A 27841-nucleotide genomic window follows, 5' to 3' on the forward strand; every position below is an offset into this window, starting at 1 on the left:
CAATATTTAGGTCGCAATCATACATACATATTTCCTAGAGTTTTTGGATAATTCTTGATCAACTTTAACTTTAAAAATTCAACGATGTATAAGATAAATTTCAAATTCAATGCAATAAGTGGATCATTTCTGAATTTGAATAATCTTTAACCCAATTAGAATACAATAGGATTGGATGACTCTAATTTATGATTCCACATGGCCTGCTTACAACCCGAGGGAGATCTGACCTGTAGCTGGGTTTTATCATCCTTCAATTGAGAAAATAATTGTTTATAACCAATTGCCAATATTTAAAAAGTCTTCTAGAAAATCTAAAGAAACCTGCACAAATTCAGAGAGAAATATCATACTCCACAAGTCATGCTCCTAATTCATTGACTTAACAGCGACTAAATTTAAGAACCTCGAGACCTAGCATTTAACATTTTGCTCATCATTTTCATTCCTAGCATCCATATGATTTGACCAGGAGGTATCAAACAATGTTCATTTATAAGGAATTCGTGCTCTGAAATCTAGTAATATCCACCTTTGATATTACCTCAACTACCTTCTTTATGATCCCTGTCCACCCTTATCTATTCCTTCCGAGCGAACTACCTAGATTGCTCAGTCATCTCACCAAACAATGCGTCGGGTTCCTGGGAGGTCTTCGTCTTATTAAAGAGCAAGGATTCCTTCCAACTACTACTGTCCCTTCTTCTTACTTCCATCTCCTTTTCTCAACCCCCTGCATTTCGTTTCTCTGTAAGTTCATTCCCTAGATGAAGCGTGGTGGAGCCTCGACCCTCCTTTTCCTCAAAAACGATGCATCGTGGCCGTAGAACCCCTCCTCTTCCTCAATTCGCCCTCCTCTTCCTCTTCGTCCTCCTCTCCAGTATCACAACCAATGCAATCCCTCCAAACAACACCAACATCTCAAGTTGCGCGCAGTTCAGCTGCGGTGGCCAAGGCCCCGACATCCATTACCCCTTCTGGATCGCCCAGAACTCAACAACCAACACAAACACCTCCTCCTACTGTGGCTACCCAAGCTTGCAGCTGGTGTGCCGAGACCAGACCGCGGCCCTCCGCCTCCCCTCCGGGGACTATACCGTGACCGACATAAACTACTCGAGCCGCATCATCTCCCTCGCTGACCCCAGCGTCCTTCAAGGCCCTACCACCTGCCCCAGGGCCCACCAGAACGTCTCCATCTGGCCCAATTCTTCGCTCCACTTCACCTCCAATGACACCAACCTCGTCTTCTACATGAACTGCTCTTTTGTTCTGCCGATCCCTCTTCTGATTGGTTGTTTGGGGAGAGGCGCCGGGCTTTCTTTCATCTTCTGGAAGGGGTCGGAGATCCCAGTGGACCATGAATTGGTGTCGAAGTGCGAGGAGGTCGTGGTGGTGCCGGTGCTGCAGGCGGCGCTGGAGGAGAACGTGGGTGTGCTCTCGGACGCGTTTGGGCGGGTCTTGCAGAGGGGGTTCGAACTGGGCTGGGAGACGGAGGGTGGGGACGAGTGCCGAAGCTGCGAGAGGATTGGCGGCTCGTGCGGCTACAGCGAGACCGGCGCCGGAGACCGGGCTTTTGTATGCCATCACATGGATGGATCGCAGGAGGAAGAATATAGGGCAGGGGGCGAGGTCCGGAAATCCGGTACGTGACCTTTTCCCTCAAAACATCCCCTTTTTAACTAGGCAGGTGCACAGGAAGCTTCGCAGTTTTTGGCTAGTGATTTCTTCCTTTAAAAAAAAAAAACGTTTAGCAAGCTGGTTGGACTTCGAATGATCGGTCAGCAAAACTCATATTTCCATGCTAAAAAATTGGGACAAAATAACAAAAAATTTTATTATTATAGTGTTAATTTACGGTCCTTAATTGATTTGGTTGTAGATTTCGTTCAAACATGGATGTAACGTTTTATTAGAAACTAAGATGGAGTAATTGTCTAGGATTCATTTTCAGTCTCCTCGAAACAGATCACCAGTTGTGACTTCCATCCGCATCTGTATATTGTTTTTACGATAACAAGTTCAATTTCACTCGAGGACAATTTTGACATCCAAAAACTCTCCAAACACCTTTCTCAATATAGTATAAATCATACCATACTTGTAATTTTCAATACTATTAACATAAAATATTTACTTATTTATTTATTTATTTATGTCTGATGCTGTTTCAAGTTAATTTATTAGAGTCACTAATTTCGTTAGATCAATTATTAGATATCTGTGCTCCAGCTGGTCTTGTTCCTAGAGGTCCCACCTAGGTCCTTTTCTTTTTGTGCTACAAGTTTAAACCTAACTTATCCTACAATGTTGGCTATCAACTCCTATTCAATGGTAATGAAATCATAGAGCGATTACAACTCATCTAGAAGCAGCATCCAGTGTCGTCGGCAGCTAGCTAGGTGCGTGCCTATGTTGCGCATACGTGAACCGATTGACTCGGACTCAGTCGGACGGGCAATATTCCACACGACACATACGATTCAACCAGTGAGAGAAGAAATATCTGTCCCCTGCCCTGCCTTTTTATATTTGGCACCCAACCCCGCCTTGACCGGCATGCCTGCCATCTAGATGGTGGGGCTCCTCCCTTCGGATTTCGTCCTCTCTTTTTGTAATTTTCTGCTATGAGTAATTGCTTGGAGCCGCCATCTTCTGTTCCACCTTCTCTATTTTTCTCATTTAAACCATTGATAATATGCCAGATGCCAACAACATGAGAACCAATTCATCTCAGTGTCCTTCTATTTCTACTGTTCAAAGTTGCTCTGTTAGCTCCTCAAAGCTGTCGAACCAATGAGGCAAAAGGAAGACAAAATGTTTCTTCTCCTTCAACAAATGTTTCTTCTTCCCTTCCTCCCCCTTCTCTTCTTCACTTTCTCATCGCTGCTGCCTTCTTTCGCTGATGCAACCTACAAGCAATACTCGGATTGTGCTCCGACTCCCTTCACCTGCGGAGATTTGTCGATCAATGTGTCCTATCCTTTTCTTATACATGGCCGTCCCGACTATTGTGGCCACCCAGATTATAACCTCACTTGCGACGACAAGTTCATCATGATCCAAATAGACAACATAGAGTACCAAGTGAAGGGCATCGACTACTCGAACAGCCTTCTGACCATCGTAAACCAAAAATATGTTGGCCAGTCCTGCCCCAAGCCAGACGAGAACACCACCTTGGATCACCTCCTCTTCGAGTACTCAGACCGTGACCAGAACCTCACCGTGTTCCTGAACTGCAACAGCTTAATTCCTAACCTACATGATATTGGTTGCCTGAGCGTCTTTGACCACAAAACCAGGCTGTACTGGTATTATTGGTTCGACAACTATAGTTTGCCAGGCGTGTGTCAATCGTTTGTGACTCTTCCGATGAATCAGACTGTTGTGGAGCTATTGATGAGTGGTGGTATGTCCTTCGACGACGCGCTGCAGGAGGGGTTCAGCGTGAGGTGGATGGTGGGAAGCGGGTGGTGCAAAGGCTGCATGGACTCCGGTGGATTTTGTGGGTACTATTTAGACGATGATCGACCCTGCTTCTGTCCCAACGGATTGTGTAACGGCACATGTTCTAAAGGTATGTATTCGAAGTTGTTCTCTTTCAAGTAGTTACTCAATTCATTGTCGCCAGAACTTGGAGATCGAAGGCAAATCACACAGCTTTATGTTTTGAGAAACATGAGCTTTGTTATAGGTGCCATACTTATATAAAAAAGATAAAAATTTTCAGAAAAGAGCCAAGAAGCCATGGAATTTAGATATAGTACAAAGTCATGTCTGATGAATTAGGTTGATCAGAAGCGCATGACCTGTTCATCCTCAAGCGCATATATTTTTATCATCTCCACTGCTAGCTCTCAGATTTTCCCCCCATATTTCTGATTTTTAGACGTATTGCAACAAATTATTTAGATATTTATGAAATCAAAAGGACAAGATTATAAGATTTTATGTGTCCATTTCAGCTATCCTGATGTCCATGTAGTTTCCTTGCATCTTGACACGGAAGCATAGATGACTGTTTATCCAATACATAGGAGTCATAAAGAATGAAGATTAAAGAAGACGGAGATGCAAAGGTTCCACTCCTGGAGCTTATTATTTATAAAAAAGATATTGGAGTGAATCAAAAATAAATGATGAATTGCTAGGGAAAATATATTAGGGAGATCAAGTGATGATAATTAGATTCTCAAGAAGGGGTTTATGAGCATATTGCCATGAAGCAAGCAATGTTTCTGACCAAAAGGAATTATATAAAACCAATTTCATTTTTGATAGGAAAAAAATATAGTAACATTATGGACATAATGCAACATATGAAAGGAAATAAGATATAACAAAATAGAATCTTACTTAAAAAAACTAGTTGAAAGATGTTCGTTAAGTTCCTTGGCGCATGGCTAATATGGGACTAAATTTGTATTCATGCTCAAAGAAGGCGCACAGCATGTTTTATGCTATCTGCTTAGTTTTCACTTATTAAAGAGTTAAATAGGCTGCTAAGCCTCATTTTTATATACCTTTTAGGCTACACCACATCACACAGACGATGCAAATATGACTTTGAATCAGCCTAGGTGCTAGGTTAGGGATAAGGCATTAGAGAAATTATATTCTAGATTGTATATCACACTTGACCTTGCCTAACAAAACACCTAGGTAACATGGGCTAAGTTATAGTCCAATCAATTTCCAATTTGGGCCATGGACTGTGCCAAGTACGTTGCTCTAAATCAAGAAGCAGGCTTTTGCTTGCAATCCTTTCCCCTAGCACCCCTAGCAATAAAGTTGGCTAAACGGTACGCATGACATGAAAGTGGACGAAGGTTAGGGCATTGATGAGAAAAAGCATAACAGCATTTCCATGAATGAGTTTAGGATGGTCAAAAAAGTGTTGGAGGTTCATGTCACAAACCAGTCTAGAAGCGTATCATGCATGGGACGGGGTGTTGTATGGCCATGGCACGAGACGATTCTAATTTCTATCGAGGGAATCCTGCAAGTGATATGGAAGTTTCCTTCCCAACAATTAAGGGCCGAGGCCTTTGAATTTTATTCTTTTGAGAAAATCTGTCTTTCCCAACAAGGACCAAGGAATGTGAATTCCGTGAGCATCCATCTACTTGGGACCATGGTGCTCAGAAGGTCTCCATGTTTACACTTCGCTGAAGACCGAGAGCACCGCTTCTGATTTCTGGACACCCGGTTAAGGTTGCCCCAACCTGAAGCAACGCTAGGTCACCAGGCCCCCTTTACCAGGACCGGTTAAAAATTGATGGGCTTCAGTTGATGGCCCAGAATTAATACTCCTTGTGGTCCATTTGATGATTCTCCAAATCCACCCAACCAGCACATGCCAGGTGTTCTATTGGTGGCGGCTTGGAACCGGAGAGCCACACACACATCCATTTGTCAAGAAGTAGCTCTCCACAGGAACAAGAAATATCAAACGCCTCTCGTCACTCACCTGCTTTGAATGAATCAGCCTACCCGTTTTCTTTATTGGCCCTACTTCCTATCTCTTTCCTATTGACTAAGATTCTCCAACCCCATCTACTCATATAGTCGTCTCTAATGTCCATAGCTTTCTTCCCATGCCAAGGTCCCGAGCATTAGGTAACAGAAACCAGGATGTACCACTCATACTCCCTCCTCTCACCCATCCTTCTCCTCATGCTTTCTTTGCTTTCCAAAGCCGATAACGGAACCCTATTCATAGAATGCGCTTCCGCTGCTTCGTACGACTGCGGACGCAAACATTATAACATCACCTACCCATTCCGGCTACTTGACAGTCCTGAGAAGTGCGGCCTTCCAGGGTTCGAGCTCGCTTGCAACACGGATCAATCCCTTCTGACAATTAATATGGGCAAGAAGTCCTACCGAATCAAGAGCATCGATTACGCGAACAGAGTCCTCACAATCATCGACCCAGATCTCACTGGAGAAGACTGTCCTCGTTCCTTCACCGACCCCATCATCAACTCCTCCATCTTCAGCTATGCCAGGCTCGATTTCGATCTCTCCTTCTACTTCAACTGCACCTTTGACCCCTCTGTCGACGGGTTCCATCCAATCGCCTGCCCAACCGGAGGGATTCAGCCGCATTCATACTATTGTTTGCTCGAGCAGCCTCCTCTGGGGCAGTGGAACCCGTTGGGGTGTAGCTCGATGGGAATCTTTCCTATAAACCGGACGATACATGAGTTGTTGTGGTCCGGGAAGACTTTTGGGGAGGCGATGCAGGAGGGCATCAGCGTAACGTGGACGGTGGGGCAGAGAGCGTGCCAAGGCTGTCAAGATTCTGGCAAGGTCGATCCCCGAAGACCGACGGGGGCTGCCAACTGTGCTGACGCCTGTGGGGGTACGCCTTACCTTCTTCTTCCTTCTTTGTCTTTCATCGTTTCAATTAACTGGAACAAAAAACTGGTTAGGCCCGAGACGTGCCATGTTGGTTGGGTCAGTGTCCAGCCTATGTTTATGGTTTGGGCGTTGTGGAGCGTGCGGAGGGGAACCAGTGGAAGCCCGAACGCCTTGGTACCTACTTCTATGATAGGATTAGATATTTCTAATGTGTTAGATTACCTCCTTCCTAGAAATAACAGATGATGATTTTTGATAGGCTTTTAAAAGGAGCGTGAGTTTGACATAGGAGATTTTTATTGGAGCAGTTCGTTGCGGGTGACCGGTAGGAAACAAGGACATTTAAAATAGAGACCGCTGGCAGAGGCAGTTAAAAGAAAACGAAGCTTGTGGACTCCTATAATTTATTCACAACGCTATGGTAGGTGAAGTTCCAAGTATGACCAGAGCAAACGTAAGCATTTCATTTTGGTAGGTATACATAGTTTACAATCATTTTCAGAGTCCAATTTTCCAAATGGCAGTTGAAGCACTCGAAAGATAAGTTCACTAGAGAACGAAGCTGTAGGAGATATTGGGATATGAATTGGCCTTTATAAATTTTGTTTCCCCTGACGAGCAATATAAATGAAAATACAAGGGAAGAACTCCAAGTAATTATTCTTGGAAAAAAATGTACCAAAAAAATGATTCTTGGAATAAAGATATCAGTTGGGATGGAAATTCCCATAATTGTGCGGCCAAGGCTGGCCTTGGGAAGTAATAAAAGACGCACCGGCATGCTCTTATGGATGCAAAGGTACAAAAGCACATGGAATTTTTGTGCAATATCTTTATGTAGATTATCTTAAGCAGCTCTCTTTGGATTCGTCATAGGTGTCAATCTTTTTATATATATATATAGTGTTAGTTCATATTTATGGCATGACAAATTAGTATATTTACAAATTATTAAAATTATTATTAAAGGTTTTTTATAAAATGCAAGAAAGATATTGGTTCTAGTAGAAGGATGCAAATTAGTAAGTCAAGATGGATGAATAATTCCTTATTTTCATCCGTCCTTCTTAAAATTTTTTGAATCAAATACTGTATAAAAGCCATTCATCCTTCCAACTTCATCCATCTTATCTCCTGATCCCAACCAAATGTAGGATAAGACTGCTTTATTATAACATGAGTATCGTAGATCCGAGATATGAAAAAAATTTTTCTACATACATATAAGAATAAGGCTATATACATCATACTCTCTCGAGACCTCATAGTAGTAGGAGCCTCCTGCATTAGAAAGTCCTTTAATTAAGTATTCCATCATTGTTTAGAATATAATGCAACCTTGTCATTACTCTATTTCATTTACTACATATTTCTCAGTGTTATATCTGCATTTTATTTAGAGGTATTTTGACTGCAATTGATTAGTTAAAATATGCTATAATTGTTATAACCATCTTAATTATTATAAGCCGGGATGATTTTTTTCCCCCCTTACTTGAGTTATCAAACATCCAACCCATAGTTTGAAGTAAGTCATTATAATATTATTATGGCCTCCCAGTGAAATCTTAATGAGAATCAGAATAGTTATAACAACTATTATTATTTTAAGATTTTAGTATTAAAATAACTATCAATTACAATGATTGTTATAAAAGTGTTACAATGATAAAAAAAACTGATATTTCCTATTGTTTTTACTAGATAAAATAACATATATTTTGTGCCGTACAACATTTTGGGAGAAAACTTCGAGGAAAACATGGAGAAAATTAAAATTTACAATATATATTATGTTGCAGCAAAGAAAGTCCAGGTGAAAATAATAATGATTATTTATCTTATAATATAATCAAAAATAATAAAAAACAATGATTGTTATTATTTTTATATTGTTTATTACCCATGAAGCATGTTTAGCGAACCGGTGGCCAAATCCAAGCTTAGCATCAGTCACGTGAATGGCCAAACTAAAAACAATACAGAATGCGAAAGCATGAATACTTCCGTGATAATAAAGTTAGGATTGGAACCGGATTGGATCGGACCGGATTCCATCTCTGTCCAAATCCAATCTGAAATAATTTTTCAGACTTCCGATTAGGCTTAAATCTAATTTTTTGAAAAAATACAGATCCGAGTCCGAACCCGAAACCAACCCAAACCCAATCAGACCGGCCTGCATCCAAACTCAAATCAGATCCGAACCCAATCGGACCTGGACGAGCTTGTTGTGAAGCAAAGAAGGGGATGAGTGGGGGAGGGGGCGGTTAGAGGCAAGAGAGAGGAGGGAGGAGTGGAGAAGGGGGAGGTCGAGAGAGGAATGGAGGAGTACCGGAGAACACCGTCTATTAGAAGGCTCCCACTATTGTGCCACTGAACATCTCCTCCGTCAAGAGCTCTCATGGTGGGATCGCGGTCGACAACTTCGGGTCGCTGCCCAATATGTTGATGGAGCCCATCTGGGACACTGTTCGATAGGATCTGTTGCGAATCATGAGCAATCTGAAGTTGATCGTCCTTTCGAACTCCTTTCGAGAGGATCCGAACAAAGCGCTCCAGGATTGGGACCTCTAGGGCTGATGATCGGATAGCTCCGCCACCATCAAGGCCTCCGACTCTCCTTCACCACAACCGCCATCTCCCGCAGTCAAGTCCATCGCCACCTCCACCTCTGGCATCGGCACATCGTCTTTTTCCGACAGCGGCTCTCTCTGATCGAAAGAGAGATTTTTCACTCCGATCTTTTTTTATTGTACCAAAGTCCAAGCAAAGACGGAGCAAGGAGAAAGCGTCAGGCCTGACTTTGGGCTTGGGTCCGGATCGGACCAAGGTCAAAGGTCTGTCCGAACCTGATCTAAAAATAGAATAGATTCAATTTTTTTGAATTCAAATTCGATCTGAATAATTTTGAATTAAATTTAAAATCCGATCCAAAATCGGACAGGTCCGAGCTTACTTCCAACCCTAAATAAAATCTTTTTTACTGGGCAGCAACGCACCGCCTCCGTGGGAAAAAATAGGACATTCCGTCGTGCCTTGTTTGCGCTCTTATCTTCTGACCGATCCCCTGGTCCAGCTCCAGAGACTCGTCAAACCACGCATATTTATTACTTTCAAGATCCCACGGTGTGGACCTTATTTTCTTGTCTGTTTGATAATATTCCCGATAGACTTTAATGAGTTGCATCGAGAGAAACGTTTGTCAGCACTTCCATTCAACGTACGACTTTTTAGTCATCAATTTGGAAAATGAGACTTCCAAAGAAAAGTCAAAACACTCAACCATCACCCTCCTCTTAAAATTCTCTGTTCTCCAGGCCGTTTGGGCTGTCTCTCTCTACGCTGATGCCAAATGAATCCCAACCTACTGCTACAATTCAAAGGGCTCTTCTCTATCTCCTTTTTCTTCATCAACATCTACTCTTTGGAGAGAATAGCCGCAGCTGCCAATCCGAAGATAGGGGATTGCGAGCCAAAGAGCTGTGGGAGCATCGACAACATTAGCTACCCGTTTTGGATTGAAGGGCAACAACCAGACTACTGTGGCTATCCCGGTTTTAATGTGAACTGTTCTGATGGCATCCCTTATCTCCAAGTGCCCTACGGAGATTGTCGGATCCTAGACATCTTCTACAATAATGAATCCATCTGGCTTTCAGTTTCAGAAGCCAACCTCTTGGACCATGTTTGCTCGAATTCGTTTTTTATTGGCGATTCTCCCTTCGCTGGCTCATCTTTCAAAATTAGTGCGGTCAACAAGAAGCTTCTCTTCCGCAATTGCTCGAGAGAGCAGGACGGTTCCTTCAGATTACCTTGCGATCCTAGGAACATTTATGTTGCTTATATCGGCGACGATTACTACAAGCCAGACCCCCCGATATCAGGGGATTGTCAGACCACGAAATTACCAGTCTCGGGGTATGCAGGAGCAGAAAGCCGGGATTATGAGAAACTTCTGGGGTATGGATATCTGTTGGATTGGGATGCACCGAATTGCACGGCGTGCAGAGCAAGCAAAGGCCAGTGTGGATATGATCGAAGCAACAACAGCTTCATGTGTATTTGCCCCGACCGGCCCCATGGTGTACGCTGTCGTGAGTTTCTTAGACAATTTTGAGTTCTATTTAATCTCAAGCTTTTAATACCAAGATAACAACCAATTATGTTCTCGGTTTTGCCCGGTTTTGACTATTTTGTTCGCAGTTCACAATGATCACAAGCATCAAGGCCTCTCCAAATTATTCAGAATTTAGATAAAAATTAATGTTTTCAACTATGACTTGAGAGTTTCAAAAGTAAGGGGATAAGCTTTGGTCTGTGACTGATCAGCTATAACACTTAACATTTCTGCAAAATTTATGTTACATGCTACATTTATTGTTTCTCTATTTTTTAAGGGTCTGTTTGGAATATCCAGCATGATTAGGCTAGATTTCTTATTGGATTTATGGAGTGGATATCTATTTGGATAGAGCCTATATGGATATTTTCTTGTGGAAGAAAAAAGAAAATCTTTATGGATATTTTCTTCTTCCTGTAGTCACATAGGGCCACAGATGGGATTTGGACTAAGATTAGGATGGAACTTGAGGAGAATATAGACTGGGAAGACCAACAGTCTGATTTCTGTAGGAAATCCAATCCAATCCTGCTGCATTTTCCAAACAGCTCAATCTACTGCATCTTGTTTACATCTTCAGTTTGTTCTGCATGCCATCTTTTATTAGTCTATTCTTAGATCTTTCTTTTGTTTTTATTGGTTTTCTTTTTGCCGTTTGCTCAATTCAGTATGTTGTTTTCCGAGCTGCAAGCTCTGCTCCTATGAGGCATGGCAACAGGGTGATTGCTTCATGCTCTATTATGGAGCTAATCACCCCTTGTACCTTCCTAACCACTCTCTTCCCCCAATAAAATTTTTCTGGGTGGCATTTGAGGTCCCTTCATCTCACCAAAAAATATAGAAATGTTAGGATTTTTGGTGGTTAGATGAGCAAAGCACCTTTATCCTTCCATTATCTTAATGAATCGATGGTGAGCTCGCCTTATTTTGCTCAAGTAGAGCTCCTTTTGGAAGTCACTATTTTTCAGTTGATTCAATTCTTGTAGAGTCATTCTCTTTTATAGCTTTCCTTCTTATGAGGAAACAATGGCCACGTCAAGAAATAAGATGGAAAGGGTTTATTACACTGACCTTTTTTATTTTGATGAAAATTACTTTGACATTTTTGTATGGAGGAATCAACTAAGTTGATGATGAAAGGTAAATTATTGTCTTTTGGGGTTTGTATTCTTCTCTGCACAGCAACATCTTCAAAACTACTTTAACAATTAGATGATACATCTTGTCTTTGTTCTATAACTAATGTTGATAACTTTTTTACCTTTTTTTCTTGACGATAGTAAAACAACGCTGAAGAGTCCTTTAATATTTGAACCATATAAACATCTCTGTTTTACACACAGCATTGCATGCCATCAGATCCTTGCACAAAACTGTTACTTTTTTTCTTTTTCTTTGGTTTTTTCTTTTGGAGCGGCGACGTAGCCACCCCGTCAAAAAAAAAATCAAGAGAAAAGAAAGATAATTCCCTATCTCTGTCTTGCTCTCTCTTTTTATTCTCCTCCTTCACCTCTTTCACTCTCTTTTCTTTCCTGCTATTCTCTATGCTGGTCTTTCCTGCCTTATACTCTCCTATTTTCCTAACAAAAGCAGATAACGCTCATGACAACAGTTTTGGGAAAATTTTTGATAGATAGAATGATTCTTTCTTTTTTTTTTTTTTAATGAATATATATATATACACACACACATACATATAAACCATGAAAAGAAAAAGAAAAATTGAATGATTCTATATACCATGAAAAGAGAAATGATGGATAACCCAACCAACACACTGCAGGGACTTCAACTACTTAGAAGAAAACTTTCTTTCCTTTTTTTCTTTTTTCTGATGAATTGCTTAGAAGAAACCTGGCCAGGTCCACGCTACTCCTCTACATCAAGAAACAGAGGTTCATATAACTGAATCATCCCATTGATCCGAACTCCATTTGATCCGAATTCCGAAACAGAGAAACCTCCAGTTGGCCTTCCGTTTTGTGCATAGAACATTCACCCAAGACATTACCTTACATTGAACTTGAGCCTCTGGAGTACCTTTAACAAGTCGCATGAATCACAAAAGCTTGAAAGAGATCCTCATGCTTGTAAAACGTTTTTTCAATAAAATTAGGTGGCTGTTGCCTACCTATTTCTCGAAAAAAAGAGATCCTCATGCTTCTTTCCCTCCATGAAGCCCAGAACATCCCAGAAATTGCTCCATCCTACTACTGCTCAAGTACAGCTTATAATAGTTACATAATGAAAAAATTACTACAACTAGTACTACATAGCGCTAGAATTCACAAAACATTAGCAGCAACTAACCTCTGTCGTTCTTGGCGGTAAGAACAGCATCCCCAGATGACTCCTCCTTCAGATCATTCTCTCCACATCTTTTTGTCTCATGGCATCATCAAAGTCTTCAATATCACTCGTAGATTCAATGAATGGATACCCTTTTTAGGCAGAGACTCTGATTTTTAAGTGAACAATTGTTGTAGTCTAACTTTCTTGTCGCAATACATTGGGTGCAAGTTTTTCCGGTGTGGAAAATGAGGTGAGGAGACTAGGAACTTATGGACAACCACGAAGACTTTGACTCTGTTTCTCTTATGGAAACCCGGAAGACTTTGACTCAAGACTATCATGATCACCCACGGATCGCTCATGATTCTGTTTTCATTTTTTTTTTTTAATGCCTGGTTGGCCGCAAAGATATCCATCGTATCCACGCGTCCTTGGTTTACCGCCGCTTTTGCTCCATCGATGTGAAAGGCTTTGTGATTTGTGAAGACTTTTCAATTTCCCAGAAAGCTGCAGGATTTCTTTTTATTTTTTATATTCCCTTACCAAACTTCAAGATTTTTTAAAACCATTGTCGAAATTTCCAGGAAGCTCGCCTCTTCTTTTTAAATCTAAGGTGCCAAGCAAGAAAAATGTTTACACTCTCCATCAGTCCTCTTTTTTGTTCCCACTTCCCCCAGCCTCTTCGATAGGCTTGCAGAAGTCACGTCGGAGGACAATTCTTTTTTCCCCAACTTCTTCGACAGTCTTGTACTTGTAGAGGCCTAGGTACAAGGACAAACAGGATGGAAGCTCCTCTCCCACTCCCAGTTCATTACACAAAGGCGCGGTGGTGCCCAATATCTTGGTTTTGCCACGCGTCTTAGTCCTTCGGTCCAAGTCAACGGATGGTCTTGCAAGGGATGTATGAAACCGCAGACCGACAGCGATCATGGCCGTGATGTAAGATGCCTTCAAAAAAGGGCCGTGGTATAAGAGGGCTGGTTGTGGTTAGCGTGTTGTGCTGCAAAGCCCTTAGTGTTAGTTACTATGGCTCTTTCCTTTTCCTGCCTCATAGTCCCCTTCTTCATCTTCTTTGTTTTCCCCAATCTTTCTTGCTCATGCCCTGCGGCTCCTGTGTTTCCATCATGCGGCAATGGTTCTATTGAAGTAAGGTTTCCTTTCTACACAAACACCACCAAACCTGAATGCAGAGGGCATCATATGGTCTTCTGTGATGGCTCCACACCTCTCATCCGATTTCATGGGTATGAGCGCTGGTACGTCTTGAAAACAATCGACTACACTCTTCGTTTCACCATAGTTCAAGACCAAGAGTTCGGCAATTACTTGCAGATACCAGACTGCAATGTAGATTACAAATTTGATCCTCCAATTCCTCTATCCGAGAATTTGTTCCTTCCTCAGTCTGTCAGCCCGAACCAATCATTCTTCAATTGCGAGCTGAGTGGTTATAATTCTTCTGCCGACATCTTCCACGAAATCTATAATCGTAGTCTGTGCAAAGATTACCAGCTTCAATTTTCCGATAAATTAGAGGATGAAGGACCTGATCAGAAGGATTGTTGGGACAGTCCTAGCCCATCGTTTGCATGGACCCTATTATTCGGTGAAGATGGTGATGACCTTTCTCTCGTGCACGCCTTTTACTCGCATCAACAGAACTGGACTCGAAGATGCTTCGAACATGGCACTCGAAGAGATTCCATATGCCTATGCAACAACAGATGTGAAAGTAGATTTCTATAGAACTTTTGCCAATTTTCGCAATATTTTTAAGCATCGAACTATTACAGCTAACTACTTGCCCCTGATTAGCTTATGAAGTTGCATCTAGAAGTTTGGTTTACATTAGTGGCAAATATGTAGAATCTTGTAAATTTTACTAAAAGAATTTGGTTTAGTTTTGAAGGAAACAGATATTTCTGAGAGTTCTAACTTCTGACAAAACTTGCAAAATCATTTTCTTGCTGTACTAAACTCTGTTTGTAATGGATTATCTCATGCAGATGGAAAAAGCAAGACACGGAGGAATATTGCAATAGGTAACGAACACCAACCCAATCTCTTCAAATGTTTCTCAACCTTCTAAACATCATGAGAATTCATGGTTTTTTGGTACAATATTTCAAGATTTATACAGTAGTAGTTACTTTTGATAACTGGTGATTTTAGAGCACTTCACTTTGCAATCAGTTCTTCAAAACATAATCTTGGATCGGCTCACTTGGTGTCAAAATCTCTAAGTTATCTTTCGCTTTTCAAACAAAAAATCACTAATGGTACCAAACAGCCTATCAACATTCAACTCAGATGAGCGGTTCTACAAATTAATATAAATACCTGCCTAAAAATTGGATGTCATAACGAACATTTTTTGAAGCAAAAGGAGAAACCATTATACTTGCTCATATTGTATCGTTACTAATTTTATAGTGGAAAATCACTATAAACTGTTTTATAATAATCATATTGCTAAAAAACCTATCAATATTCAACTCAGCTGAGCAGTTCAATAAATTCATATAAATCCCCTGCTTATGAATTGTATGTCATAATCAACACCTTTGAAGCAAAAGGAGAAGCCATCACACCATTCTACTTGCTCATACTGGATAACCGGAATATAATTTTTTTTTTTTTTTTTAACAAAAGCTTTGAGCATTCTAAATGCTACAAAATTCTCCTATTTTTATGGAATAATCATGTAGTTATGTAGTTCCTGTTGTTATCCGGAGCAGGAGTTGGTATGGGCGTGGGAGTCATGCTCGTTGCAAGCTTAGTCTGCCTTTCCTGGCACAAGCTCAGGCAGAGGAAGCAGCGTTCAGCCTCTTCAATCCTGCTTGGCCGAACTGCCTCTTCTGAGCCATGCTTCAAGAACGACCCTGAATTGGGCAAAACAGGGTACCAGACCACCATCTTCACCTATGAGGAACTTGAGGAGGCCACTAATGGCTTTAGTGCTTCCAAAGAACTTGGTGATGGTGGCTTCGGCACCGTCTACAAAGGTACAAACAACTTGGTATCTGGCGTCAAACATTTTGGCTTCAGATGATTCTGGCCTTGCCTGCTGAGGCTAATTTAGCTGCCCTTCTTATTCAAACTAATTAATTTTTTCCCTTCCTCTGACATTCGGTCTATAAGACTATCTATTGCAGAAATGTATCCATTGATTAACTATATTAGCATAAGCTGATGCTTTGCCTTGCTGCAGGAAAGCTCCGAGATGGGCGTGTAGTTGCGGTCAAGCGACTGTATGAGCACAACTACAAGCGTGTGGAGCAGTTCATGAATGAGGTTGAAATCCTCTCCCGCCTTCACCATCAGAACCTTGTCTCCCTCTACGGCTGCACCTCACGTCACAGCCGTGAACTCCTACTTGTGTATGAGTATGTGCCCAATGGCACTGTCGCAGATCACCTCCATGGCCCTCGAGCACAGGAGGGAGCCCTTACATGGCCTATCCGGTTGAACATTGCCATCGAAACAGCTGATGCGCTTGGCTACCTCCATGCAGTTGAACCACAGATTATACACCGGGATGTCAAGACCAACAATATCTTGCTTGACAACAGCTTCCATGTGAAAGTAGCTGATTTTGGGCTGTCACGACTCTTCCCGCTTGACGCAACCCATGTATCAACTGCTCCACAAGGCACCCCCGGCTACGTTGATCCTGAGTACCACCAGTGCTACCAGCTCACTGACAAAAGTGATGTCTACAGCTTCGGAGTAGTACTAGCAGAGCTCATATCATCAAAACCGGCTGTCGATACCAATAGGACCCGTCATGAGATCAATTTGGCTAACATGACAACAAGTAAGGTCCAGAATTGCCAACTTGACCAGTTGGTGGATCCAAGTCTTGGATATCAGACAGATTGGGAGATGAAGACAATGATCACCCTGGTGGCTGAACTTGCATTCAGGTGCTTGCAACTAGAGAGGGAGATGAGACCATCCATTAAGGAGGTTCTAGAGGTGTTGAGAGAGATAGAGAGTGGACAGTACAAGACTAAGAAAGTGCTGGAGACTGATGTTCCAGTGAAGGAAGATGCCAGCTTACTGAAAAATACTCTCCCTTATTCGCCGGATTCTGTTACAGCGAGATGGGAAAGCAGGTCGACGACACCTAACACTAGCGGGTGAGGTACTATTCTCCTTCTCCCCAGATAAAACTTGGATGCTCTTCATGGTGTGTATTCTGTGTGGATCAACGTATGGAGACTTGGAGCGATTATATCCTTGCATTTAATAATTGATGAGATTGTACATAGTATATAAAGTCTTCTTATGCCATATATATATATATATACATATTTTAGTGATAGAATGTCATGAATTAGACTATTAATTTCTCTGTTCTTCATATTCCAGTATCTGTTGTGTGAAATTAAGATAATTTGGTTCTTTGTTAAATGTGATTTTATCCCTGATGTAAGTAGCATGACCTCCAAAATACAGGGCACTACAGTTTAGTTTGATTTCTGTTGCTCTAATGATGTTGATTGGAGTCAGCTTGCAGACAATTCATCTTGTTCCAACAGCTTCGGCTCTGTGGGTAACTTTATCTTAATACGAGTGCTATCTTGTTCATGGTAGATCAAGAAACAGCATCATTATCTTATAGGTAATAATGTATAGGAAACGTGAGATTAAGATAATGTTATCCACAAACAATGTGATAATTTGGTTAAAATTTCGTAAATATATTGAAACCAGGTTTTGGATAGCATTTCTCTTTTGATGACAAGGGACTGTAATGCAGCTATTGAACAAATGATACTTTACTGTGTGGATTGGAGAAAAAAAATGCAAACAAAGAGAAACCACAATGGAGTACATTTTACATGTCCAACCCAAATTGAATTGCAACTTTGTTCAATGGATGTGAAGATAATTATGATAATGAAAGCAGTAGAAAACAAACAGGTAAACAAAGTAACATGTCTCTGTAAGAAAGGACACAATTTTCTGCAATGAAAGGATGACAAGAGACTAGAAAAGAAAATTTTGATTCTGGACAAGATGGATGATTCTCATCTATTTAAGGTTTCTAGGGCACATCTAGCTAGCATGAGTCTAGGTTTCAATGGCTCTACCAGATTCTTCCTAACAGTAACTAATAATAGTACAGAATTATGCAAAACTAAACTGAAACATTGTTGTCAATTACTTCCACTTTATGAAGTTAGATTGCAAAGTCATTCTGATAAAATAAAACAAAAACCTGTAAAGTGAGGGTAGATAAAAAGAATGAAATTCTAAATCTATGGGCACATAGGAATCAATCAAATAAAATAATGATGTGTCATAAGTTTGATGTATTTGACATAATATATATATATATATATATATAAGTTATTCCGGCAACTCACTTTTTAAATAACTAACACTATAAAATCTATTCACAAACACTCTATACAATACTATAGGGTTCTCCACTTCCTTGTTCAGAGGTAACTTTCCTCTTCTGTGGCTTGGTAGCAGTCCCTTCCTCACCTTTCACCGTCTCCATTGCATGTATGAGAAGAATTCTTCTCCTTTTATCTTGATATTCTTTTCCAAGCTTTCTTGGCGGTTTTTTGTTTTCAAGGTGAATGGCATGAAGTTGGTGGTTTGCACCCTCTTGGTAAAGGGCATAGTTATATCCATCCTAATCACATCGCAACTCATAACTCCACTAAATTTAATTATTTTTCAAAAGACTTCCTTTTTTTGATGTTAACAAATCAGATCAAGTTGGATATGTCCGAGCAAGCCAGCAAAATTGGAACAACTATCTTTCATCAAAAAAGGAGGGGGGGGAGAGGGGAATTTGAAGCTACTATCATAAGGTTAAGTGGTTGGATGGAGTTCTGGATAGAGGCACAAATCAAAATAGAAAGGGACCCAGTAGGGGGAATGGTCACTCAAAACTTTTAAGATTAGTCAGAAAAATTGGTAGCTTATAGGGAGTTCAAGCCCTTGTCTTGGTTGTGGAAATATGAGGTGTGTTTCTTTTTCCCTGGGAGAAAAAACTTCTTTTTTCCTTTGATCACAAGAGTTTCAAAACTCATGTCCCAGAAGCCTAGTCTCGACCTCAAAAGTCAAAATTAAAGATCTCTTAAGGGGAAAATTTATAAATCTTAAAGAAAATGTTCTAAGAAATTTAAGAAATCTTGCACTTCTGATTTTATATTGCTAGGAACCATCAAACAGCAGAAACATGCATACAAACGCACAAACATGCACTCACACGTGCGGGCACCTGTGCATGCACACACGCGTGCTGCACAGAGAGAGTGGTGTCTGTGTATGCACTGATGTTCTGCCATTCTTCTCTGAGAACCTCATATATAATTTTGCTTCTCTCATTATTCCAAGCTTTTTTGATGAAGCTCTAATAACTTTATGCTTCAAAACTTTTTCAACATGAATGATTGAAGCTATCTGTATTTGCTTGTGACACAAGGAATATATACCCTTTGTTTGCAGCTTTCATGGTTCGTTAGCACCTCCATGCCCTTTTTATAGAATCTGTACCATGGACCTGCCTCATCTTAGCTGTTGGACTATTGTTTTCATGTGCTTCGAGACTTTGGTGCTACATAAATTTCATACTCTTCAATTTACATTTAGCCCTAAAGTATCCGCTAATTTTCTCCATCTTAATTTTTGCACCTCCTTCCCGTACAAGTACTGCTATGGTAGGCATCCACCAAATTGGTAAACATCTTTACCTACACCTCCATCTTCTATTATAGTAGAAATACTTAGAAGTGCAAATCAACACTCGAGTTTAACTCCATTTTTACAATTTCTTAAACTATTCATTGTCAAATAATAAAATTCTCAAACAACTCTCCTCCTAGGCCCTCGCATTTTTTTATTGTCATCTCATTGTTGTGAGGCTACCTCTCATGTGCACCACATTTATTTGAATCTACGAGGTAATTGCTGCAAGGAGTTAACCACTAGATCTACATGTTTCATGCATACAGCTACTCATGATCCTAAAGTTCAATTAACATTGCTTGTAACCTCAACAAAGCTGGAGGAAGTGTCTCCTGCCTCCATTACATTTCCAAAAAAAAAAAAATTACTTGTAACCATTTGATACGAAGCTTAGATATTTAACACATAGCATTTATCATGATTTGATTTCCACCTCTAACTACAAAGATTGGCCCACTGATAAAAACAACTAAAAAGACAGAAAAGTATTAACCTATTAGAAGGCTGGATGGAGCTCAACTTGAACCAAAGACCATTTTCCAGAATATGCCCCCATTTCCATCATCACCCCTGAAATCCTGAGACGGCCTGATCCTTAACAAATAACGTGAAACACTGGCCTCAACTTCTGTGTTTTCTAGCGACCCAAACGGACCCAACACTGCGACCTCACCTCCACTGCTCCTTTTAGCATCTTTCTTTCCCAAAAGCAAATCCCTCATCATGATGCCCTCCTCATGCCCACGTGGCGCAACGTCACCCCCCCGTCTCCCTAACCAGAGAAAAATTCCATTGATTAACACACAAACCTAACTATTAAAAAAAAAAAAACAACCAAAAGAGTGAAAAGGACTCCATCCACGAAAGCAAAAGACCATGTAGAGAAGAAGAAGAAGAAGAAGCAAGCTATCCAACCTTAGAAACAGAGAGATGAGAGAGATGAGAGCGCTGCGAAAATTTAGGCTGCTGGCGACGAAATGTGTGGCGGCGAGTACACCTCCCAGGAGCCCCGCCGCTGGTGGCGGCGCCGAGCGGTCATGCCACTTCCGGCGCCAGAGAACCCCGAATAAGCTCCACAAGCTCTTGTCCCTCCGCCGGTTCCTCTGCCGGGAGAATCGCTCCGGTGGGGATTCATCGGAATTGGGGGAGAAGAAGTCGCTGCTGAGCCACAGCTTGAAGGATTTATTCTCGTCGTCGCCGCCGCCGTCGGAAGGGGAAGAAGAGGTTAATTGGGGTGATGGTGGGGGAGGAGTTGAACTGGAAACGGGACGCGGCAGTTTGGCGAGGATGTGGGGGTTCGAGGGGCGGAGCGGCGGAGGCGCGAGGAGGTTCGGATCGGTGGCGCGGCTCCGAGATCGGTTGCTTAGGAAGGCTTGGCGACCCGTTCTGGTTGCCATTCCCGAGTGAGTAAAATAACCGTGGCTGGGGATGTTTTTCCTTTTTATTGAGTGTAAATATTTTTCTACCCTTTTTATTTTTCCTATCCAAGGAATTATGTTAAGAATTCCTTGCTGGAAAATTACGTTATTTATAAACTTTTCTATAAGAATATTTACTATATTAATATTTTCACTGCATTATCTAAATAAAATAATATTTTCAGTTCAAATTTCTATATCAGCTGAAAGTTATTTTTATTCGAGACTGAGACAAACCGCTGTATAAGAATCATTTCTTAAGTAAATACACGCACAGCTATTTCAGCCCTCAACCTCCCGAAAAGAACCGAAAAAAAAAACGGGGGGGTACCAACGCTAGCTCGAGAGCGGGATTCGGCGGTCCATGCATCACATCAGTATCAGGTGACGCGCTATTTTGCTTTTATTTTTTCAGAGAGAAGCTCAGATCATAAAGGGTAGGTGGTTTTCACTTCAATCCATCTTTTGTGGCCGTCCATCTCATGATGCTATAGATTCTAATGTATCAAGTGTCACATTCTAAGCAAAAGTATTAGCTGGAGCTCTAATTTTGATAATATCAGAATGTCAAAGACACATAGAATCATTATTTGGGAGTAGCAGTTACTTAGCTTTTCAGCATCCAAATCATCCAAAATTAATATTTTCTAAATTTATTTTTTTTTATCATTTGGATAAGTCACATCACAACATAATCAACTAACGCCACCTTTTTCTTTCATTATTTTCTATCATTGTGACCAATATGACTACTGTAGCAGTTATTGTTTTGTTCTAAAGAGTTCAATCAAATACTTGACAAGCGGAGGGGGGCAATATTAGTGATGAAAGCGAGATCAAGCCCTCTATATCACACCATTGTCAGCTGGTGCACGCAGAATGGGAGCCTCACTCTTTTGTTCCTTCTCTTTTCAACGTGGAAGTCTAACACATGAACGATACCGGAGTTCACTTCTTCAAGCAATCTATTGCAGCCGTCCACCTAATGATGCGATATTGCTATCGTATCAACCACCATGCTCTTTAGCCGTTCTTTTAGACGGTAGGCATCATCCAGCCAAAATGGAAATCAACGAATAAAACAAAATACCACCATCCTTGCGACTAAAAAGTTGCTGCTTATGCTGCACGAATCAGCATGCAGCCAGTCGCCGGCATCTATGATTCATTGAACGATTATTAGCAGTATGTACGGTCACACATGGGCAGTAATTTCTCCCTTGTTGCTGATGAATGTACCAGATGCTGGTACATGACCCAAAAAGAATTTCCATTTCTGTACCAATCCTATTGGAACATGCGGTTGCCTTTTAACTTCAGTGACACATTTCACAAAAAAAATAAAAAATAAATTGAGCCACAAAAAATTCTCCGTGCGAATAAAAGATTCTACCTGGCATCATAAAATCGCCAATTCCAGAGCACCATCTCAGTGCTTTGTTAGGTTTATTAATTCACACCTCAGCCATTTCGCAAAGAAAAATATTTTGTTGGGGAAAGTAGAATCATTATTCTTTTCGGCACAAATAAACCTTTCGCTAGGAACCCATTTTGTTTTAGGTACATGATGAGAAACAGAGCAAACAGAGAAGCGTCGTCAAAGTTACTTCAACCGATCCTCTTTCTAGGACATTTTAGCTCTGGTCGAGCAATAACTGAAAATTCATTATTTATTACCTTGAGAGTGGATCGAACAAATCTTGTTGGAAAAACAAAACTCGCCATTGATCCAAAAGATATATCTTTTCATTTAAAAAGAGGAAGATAAATATCCAACAAAATTCACAAAAAGCGCATTTATTTCATTGGAAAGAGGCAAACAACTACATTAGATTTGTTCAGACAAACGTTCACAGACAAGAATACGCACAAACCCATGCAAACACTTATACGACGACACATTCTCGTTACTCCATTGAAACAGACTTTTGCATCACCTATGAACGCCTCTAGGACGGACCGCACCTTGTTTGAATTCAACCAGAGATTTCGATGCTTTTCACCTCGGCCTTCTTCACCTCTTCTTTCGGCACGGTCACAGTCAGCACCCCGTTCTCCATCGTTGCCTTCACCTGCTCCACCTTAGCATTCTCCGGCAGCCGAAACCGCCGGAGGAATTTGCCGCTGCTCCTCTCGACGCGGTGCCACTTGTCGTTCTTCTCCTCTTTCTCCTTGCTGCGCTCGCCACTGATCTGGAGGACCTTACCCTCCTCTACCTCCACGTTCACCTCCTCTTTCTTAACCCCGGGGAGGTCGGCTTTGAAGATGTGGGCCTCGGGGGTCTCCTTCCAGTCGATGCGGGTGTTGGCGAAGGCGGAAGTCTCGCTGACGAAGCTGGGGCGGGACTCGGCGAGGGAGCGGAAGTTGTCGAAGGGGGAGCCGTGGAAGGGGTCCCAGACGTCGAGGGAGAAGGGATCGAAGATGTTGCTCCGCCTCATGATCGACATTTGGCTTGGATTGCGCTCGTTGAGAGTGGGAAATTAGGTCGAGATTTTAAAAGCTTTCTCAATGCAACCACTGCTTCTCGGCGTGATAGCCCGCCACCGGTCTTGGTTATTTATGCGTGCGGGATGGATTGCTCTGGAAGTCTCCGGACTCCATGGTGCAGACCCATCTCTCTCTTTCCATCACTACGGCAGGGGTGGTCGATGACTCTGGAATGCTCGATAACTTGCGGTAGCATTCTGGAAGCCTCCCCCCATTTCCAGAATTTTACCCAAAAAAAAACTTTCTAGAAGTCTCTACCACGCCACTAGCCCCGTTGTTGCCCATGGGCCTGCCGTGGAATGGCCGGAAAAGGGCCCAAAATGTGCTACCGTTTATGACAAATATTTTTTTTTATTTGTTTCCAGGCCTTGATACTCTCACTGACCTGTGAATTTCATTCGTCCCGGGACTCAATCTTAGGTCCTTGAATCCATTCGTCGTAGGCTCGAAACATGAATTAATATATACCAACATGGCAAGATGAGCGAGCATAAGAGGGTATGAATCTCACAATCACAAAACAGGACATGACGCAAGCACCGACACTTCCACTTCACAGCAAACCTTTTCAGTTCTGTCAGACGACTTGAATACATTGTAGATTCTTAGCAATTAATGCTTTCTAAGATGAAAGTGCAATGAAGTATCCAAAGGAGTAGCATGATTTTGTTGATTGAATTAGGTATAGCACTGAAGTCCCAATTTTTCCAGCATTATTATCTTCTGCACTTTAAAAGGAAATCTGGCCATGAGGAGAGTTTTGGAGTGCTCGCATTGTTCCCTCCCTGACCATGAGTGGGTTCAGGAGCTGCTATCTGATCAATCCCACCGAAAGTTATCAGCACCTGCCTAGAGACATCAGTATCTTCCCATCTCTTGCTATATTAGTCCTTCAGACATCAGTACCTGTGGGGGTTCCGGGCATCAAATAAATACCCTCGTGGCCTAACTACGTTAGATGTTATTACAACCGTCACCTATTGCCTTGCTTCTAAACTTCATCTAGACTTCCTCCGCTTGCGGTTCATGCACGCTTGCCGTAAAAAATATTTAATTTGTGACAAAAACTTTGATAATTTGGAACCGTTATTACGAAACCTAATGCAAATCAGCTTTCTTTAATAATATTTTGTTATATAAAGAGATTCCCGTTTGAGTGATGTAATTTCCGGGCTATCATGCCTCTAATGGGAAACAGCAAGTAATCAATAACGCGAGACTGAGTCTATCAGAGGAAATAAGAAACAAATAAGACAAAAAAGGAATTTTCTAGCTACAATTTTATTTTCGTTTTGCTTTCGTATCTGAAAGAATTATATAGAAAGATATTGAGTATTTTTCATGTGGGCGCAATGGTGTACAATCTTAGTCTCCTGCCACAGCTATAACGTCAATCATCTCACCTTCTCAATGCGTTAACACCTTTCTCCACAGCATTACACATTTTGTTACAATGATCGGGCCCAAAATTGTAAACCTGGCAGGCCGGGCCAGCTCTAAAAAATAAGCTCTGTTGCGGCCAATCGCCTCGTCGTCCGATCGCCGGGAAGCGTGCACCTGCAAAAGGAAGTCCGTACTGACCGGAGGCGGCTCCGGTGGGGACCCTCCGACGGTCAAGTCAGAGAGGTGACTGGGCAACAGTGAAATGCAGACAGAGAGCTCTGAGAGGGAGAGAGAGAGAGAGAGAGGGGCGAGCCTGCGTATGTGGGAGAGACGGGCGGATCGATCCCTTGCACTGTTGCCTTCCCCGGTATATATAGTGGAGCACGGTATGGCGCCATCATTAATGGCGCGGACAAGTGAGGAACTGTCAACTCACTGTAGGCTGTCAGAGCCGCCGTGAAAATGTCACGTCGCCGTGTAGCCGTCTAATCACCAGGGTTGACCCGGTTCTCGGCGGGACAATGCCCCTAGGTAACTGTGCCGCATGTCCGTGTCAGAGCTGACAACGTCTGGCGGCCGTACGGCGGTTGGTGGAGTCGGCCGACCCAGGGTCGGTGGCCAGCAGAGTGGGGTCGGACTCCTCCGTCGGTCGGCGAGCTTCATGTGGGTCGGCTAACGGACCTCTGGGTTTAGTCGGTCGGGAATGGACCGTGGAATGGCCGCAGTTAGCCGCAGATGGCGTCCGTCGGGTCGTCGGTTAGTCGGCCGGGCTGCCAGGTCGGGCCCTCCGATAGTACGTCGGTCGGGTTGCCAGACGGTCGGGCCCTCCGACAGACGGTCGGTCGGTCGGTGGGTATCCCCCAACAGTTGCCCCCCTCCACTCCCAAGTCGGGTGGAGAGCTGGTCGATGCCTTCATTCGGGTAGCAAGGCCGGACGACTGGGAGTGGATTTGTCGCATGTGCAGATCCGACCGTACCGCCGGCTGATCCGTTGTCAGACATCTCACGAATCCCTGTGATCCGAACGTCTAGTCGATGCCGGAAGTCGCGCCGGCGTCAGGTGTCAGACGCCACGTCTTGTCGTTGTCGGCCATCACGTCGGTGCCAGAAGATCGGGTGCCGGACGATACCGCATCAGTCGATCGGATATTCGGCGCCGATCGTGGATGAGGCGTCCCATCGGGAACGCGGACCGGCGCGGGCGGCCGACGGCGGAGCCAACCCCCGCGCGCCGCGTGTCAAGGTGGTTGGCCGGCGCCGCTCCGGCATTTAATGCAGGCGGTGCGGGCGTCCCGGGGCGAAGCGCGCCGAATCCTTAGCCAACCGGCGGGCGCCACGCGTCGCGCATCTGGGGGACCTTGGTCGGCGCGGGAGCATCTCGGCCGTCGGTCGGCCCTATATATATAGGACCTCCCGGACCCTGACCCACATTTGCCATTTGCTGGGGAAACTCTGTCCGGGCGATTTTTCGGTCGTCGCGGGCAGAGCTCTTCTCTACTTCCGGAGGGTCCATCGGGTTCGTGGTCCTCCTTCCCCTTCTTGCTTTCTTCCCTTCTTTCCTTTCTTTCGGTTCCTGCACAATGACCAGGAAACCGACTCAGGGAGCTCGGTCGGGGAACCCGACCGACGACACCCGATCGGCTCCGGAAGATGAGGCCTCCTCGCTTTCGGGGCCGAACGTCGATCAGCTTCGGGAGCACTATCGCATCCCGGAGCAGTTTCGGCTCTATGCTCCAGGGGCCGGCGGTCGGGTCAACAACCCTCCGCCCGGCGACCTGGGGCTGTACGTTGAGGACCTTCGTGCGGGTCTTCGACTTCCGATTCCGGAGTTCGTCCGGAATCTGCTTGATTACTACGGACTCTGTCCGGCGCAACTGGCGCCGAACTCTGTCCGGCTAATCATTTCTTTCGCGCTGTTGTGTCAGCTCTTGCCGACCAACCCCCGCGTTTCCCTCTTCCGGGCCTTCTTCGTGCTCCGACCCCACCCTAAGGCCCGAGGGTGGTGGCTCTTCAACCCCCGGAAGGGTCTTGCCTTCATAACCGGTCTTCCATCGTCCATTCATGGATGGAAGAACCAGTTTTTCTTTGTTTCCTCTTCCTCCCCTTGGGGCTTTCCTTCTCGCTGGGGTGTACCCCGAACTGAGGCCAACGACAACAGTCGGGTCGACGTGGACGACCGGGAGGACTTCCACCGACTCAAAGACATGTTGGTCCCGAAGCAGAGGGAGCTTGTTACCGAGCAAGCTCTCTATGATGCCGGCCTGAGTCTGGTCCCCCGAATAGGTATCGCCCAATTCCTCAGCTTTTCTTTTTGTTCGGCTTTAGGGTAGTTCCGGTCCGGCCTTTAACAGTGGTCGGTTTTGCAGGGACACCGCCGAGGATGAGGCCGACCGACGCCGAAATTCGTCAGTTTGCCGCCGCGAGGAAGAGGCCAGCGTCGGGGGCAGGCCCTTCGCGCCCTTCCAAGAGACCAGCCCCAGTCCCGCCAACCGTGGAAGCGTCGGCGACCGAGAGGTCGGAGCCGATTATAGCCCTCGCGGCTCCGACCGTCCGAGTCGAGGAGAGGCCGACCGAGGAAGTGGCCGAAGGAGTGTCGGCGGTTTCGCCGCCGCGGGTGGAGCCGGATGTCGTTCGGGAAGACGAACATCGTCCGGAGGCGTCCGCTGGCGCAACGGGGCGCGCCGGGTCGAACTCCAGCGTCCCATCGCTGCCAGCCCCGTCGGTCGGGGCAGCTGATCGGGGGAAAGCCCCGATGGAGCCCTCGGAGGAGGAGAGATCAATGCCCCAAAGCGCATACTACCCCGAGGGTGCATCGGCCTTGGCCGATCACAACCTCGCGAGGAGGTTGTGCCAGGGGATCCTCCTCCCTACCGACGTTCAGTCGTTGCGATCTCGGCAGGTGACCGAGATGCTGTCGCGGTTCTACCCGTCGATGGTGGAGGTAAGCTTCGCGTCCCCTTTTCCCTTAAAAGTTTTTGCTCGCCACATAATTCTGACAGAGCTTTTTTCCGTCGGCAGCTGATCTTCACCATGTCCGAGTTGGAGGCCGGATACC

At 43.6% G+C, this 27841-nt stretch overlaps 3 protein-coding genes and 1 long non-coding RNA gene across 10 annotated transcripts; 2 read left to right on the forward strand and 2 right to left on the reverse strand.

Moving 5' to 3' along the window:
- Positions 1–647: 647 nt before the first annotated feature.
- On the forward strand, positions 648–17119 carry LOC105041263 (LEAF RUST 10 DISEASE-RESISTANCE LOCUS RECEPTOR-LIKE PROTEIN KINASE-like 1.2). Of its 7 annotated transcripts, none has more exons than XM_073254222.1 (5): positions 651–1645; positions 3385–3580; positions 14791–14826; positions 15523–15789; positions 15996–17119. In XM_073254222.1, exons 1-5 carry the CDS (start codon positions 1361–1363, stop codon positions 16928–16930), a joined length of 1719 nt encoding a protein of 572 aa, XP_073110323.1. In that variant the 5' UTR covers positions 651–1360; the 3' UTR covers positions 16931–17119. The 7 variants fall into 7 exon arrangements, with proteins under 7 accessions (XP_010916447.1, XP_073110323.1, XP_073110324.1 ...); XM_073254223.1 differs by having other exon boundaries at positions 3439–3580; XM_073254220.1 differs by lacking the exons at positions 651–1645; positions 3385–3580 and adding exons at positions 6232–6370; positions 9690–10466.
- Positions 12197–13045, reverse strand: LOC105041262 (uncharacterized). Its single transcript, XR_831362.4, has 2 exons — positions 12803–13045; positions 12197–12705 (listed from the first exon to the last, which is right to left on the reverse strand). It is a non-coding gene; the product is annotated as an uncharacterized lncRNA (long non-coding RNA).
- A 3309-nt stretch (positions 17120–20428) lies between the features above and the next one.
- On the forward strand, positions 20429–20905 carry LOC105041261 (uncharacterized). Its single transcript, XM_029263760.2, has one exon. The coding sequence runs from the start codon at positions 20429–20431 to the stop codon at positions 20903–20905; it is 477 nt and encodes a 158-aa protein (XP_029119593.2).
- Positions 20906–22697: 1792 nt separating this feature from the next.
- Positions 22698–23560, reverse strand: LOC105041260 (16.9 kDa class I heat shock protein 2). Its single transcript, XM_010918143.4, has one exon. The coding sequence runs from the start codon at positions 23361–23363 to the stop codon at positions 22893–22895; it is 471 nt and encodes a 156-aa protein (XP_010916445.1). The 5' UTR covers positions 23364–23560; the 3' UTR covers positions 22698–22892.
- Positions 23561–27841: the final 4281 nt, after the last annotated feature.

The sequence above is a fragment of the Elaeis guineensis genome, chromosome 3 (genome assembly GCF_000442705.2).
Source record: "Elaeis guineensis isolate ETL-2024a chromosome 3, EG11, whole genome shotgun sequence".
In the NCBI taxonomy this organism is placed as follows: Eukaryota; Viridiplantae; Streptophyta; class Magnoliopsida; order Arecales; family Arecaceae; genus Elaeis; species Elaeis guineensis.

Excerpts from the sequence above, each read along its gene's own strand:
- LOC105041260 (XM_010918143.4), bottom strand. The coding sequence starts at position 23,363 with ATGTCGATCATGAGGCGGAGCAACATCTTCGATCCCTTCTCCCTCGAC.
- LOC105041263 (XM_010918145.4), top strand. The coding sequence starts at position 811 with ATGCATCGTGGCCGTAGAACCCCTCCTCTTCCTCAATTCGCCCTCCTC. Across the intron at positions 1,646-14,790 it reads GGGCGAGGTCCGGAAATCCG|ATGGAAAAAGCAAGACACGG; the intron begins GTACGTGACCTT and ends TATCTCATGCAG. Across the intron at positions 15,790-15,995 it reads CTTCGGCACCGTCTACAAAG|GAAAGCTCCGAGATGGGCGT; the intron begins GTACAAACAACT and ends GCCTTGCTGCAG.
- LOC105041261 (XM_029263760.2), top strand. The coding sequence starts at position 20,429 with ATGAGAGAGATGAGAGCGCTGCGAAAATTTAGGCTGCTGGCGACGAAA.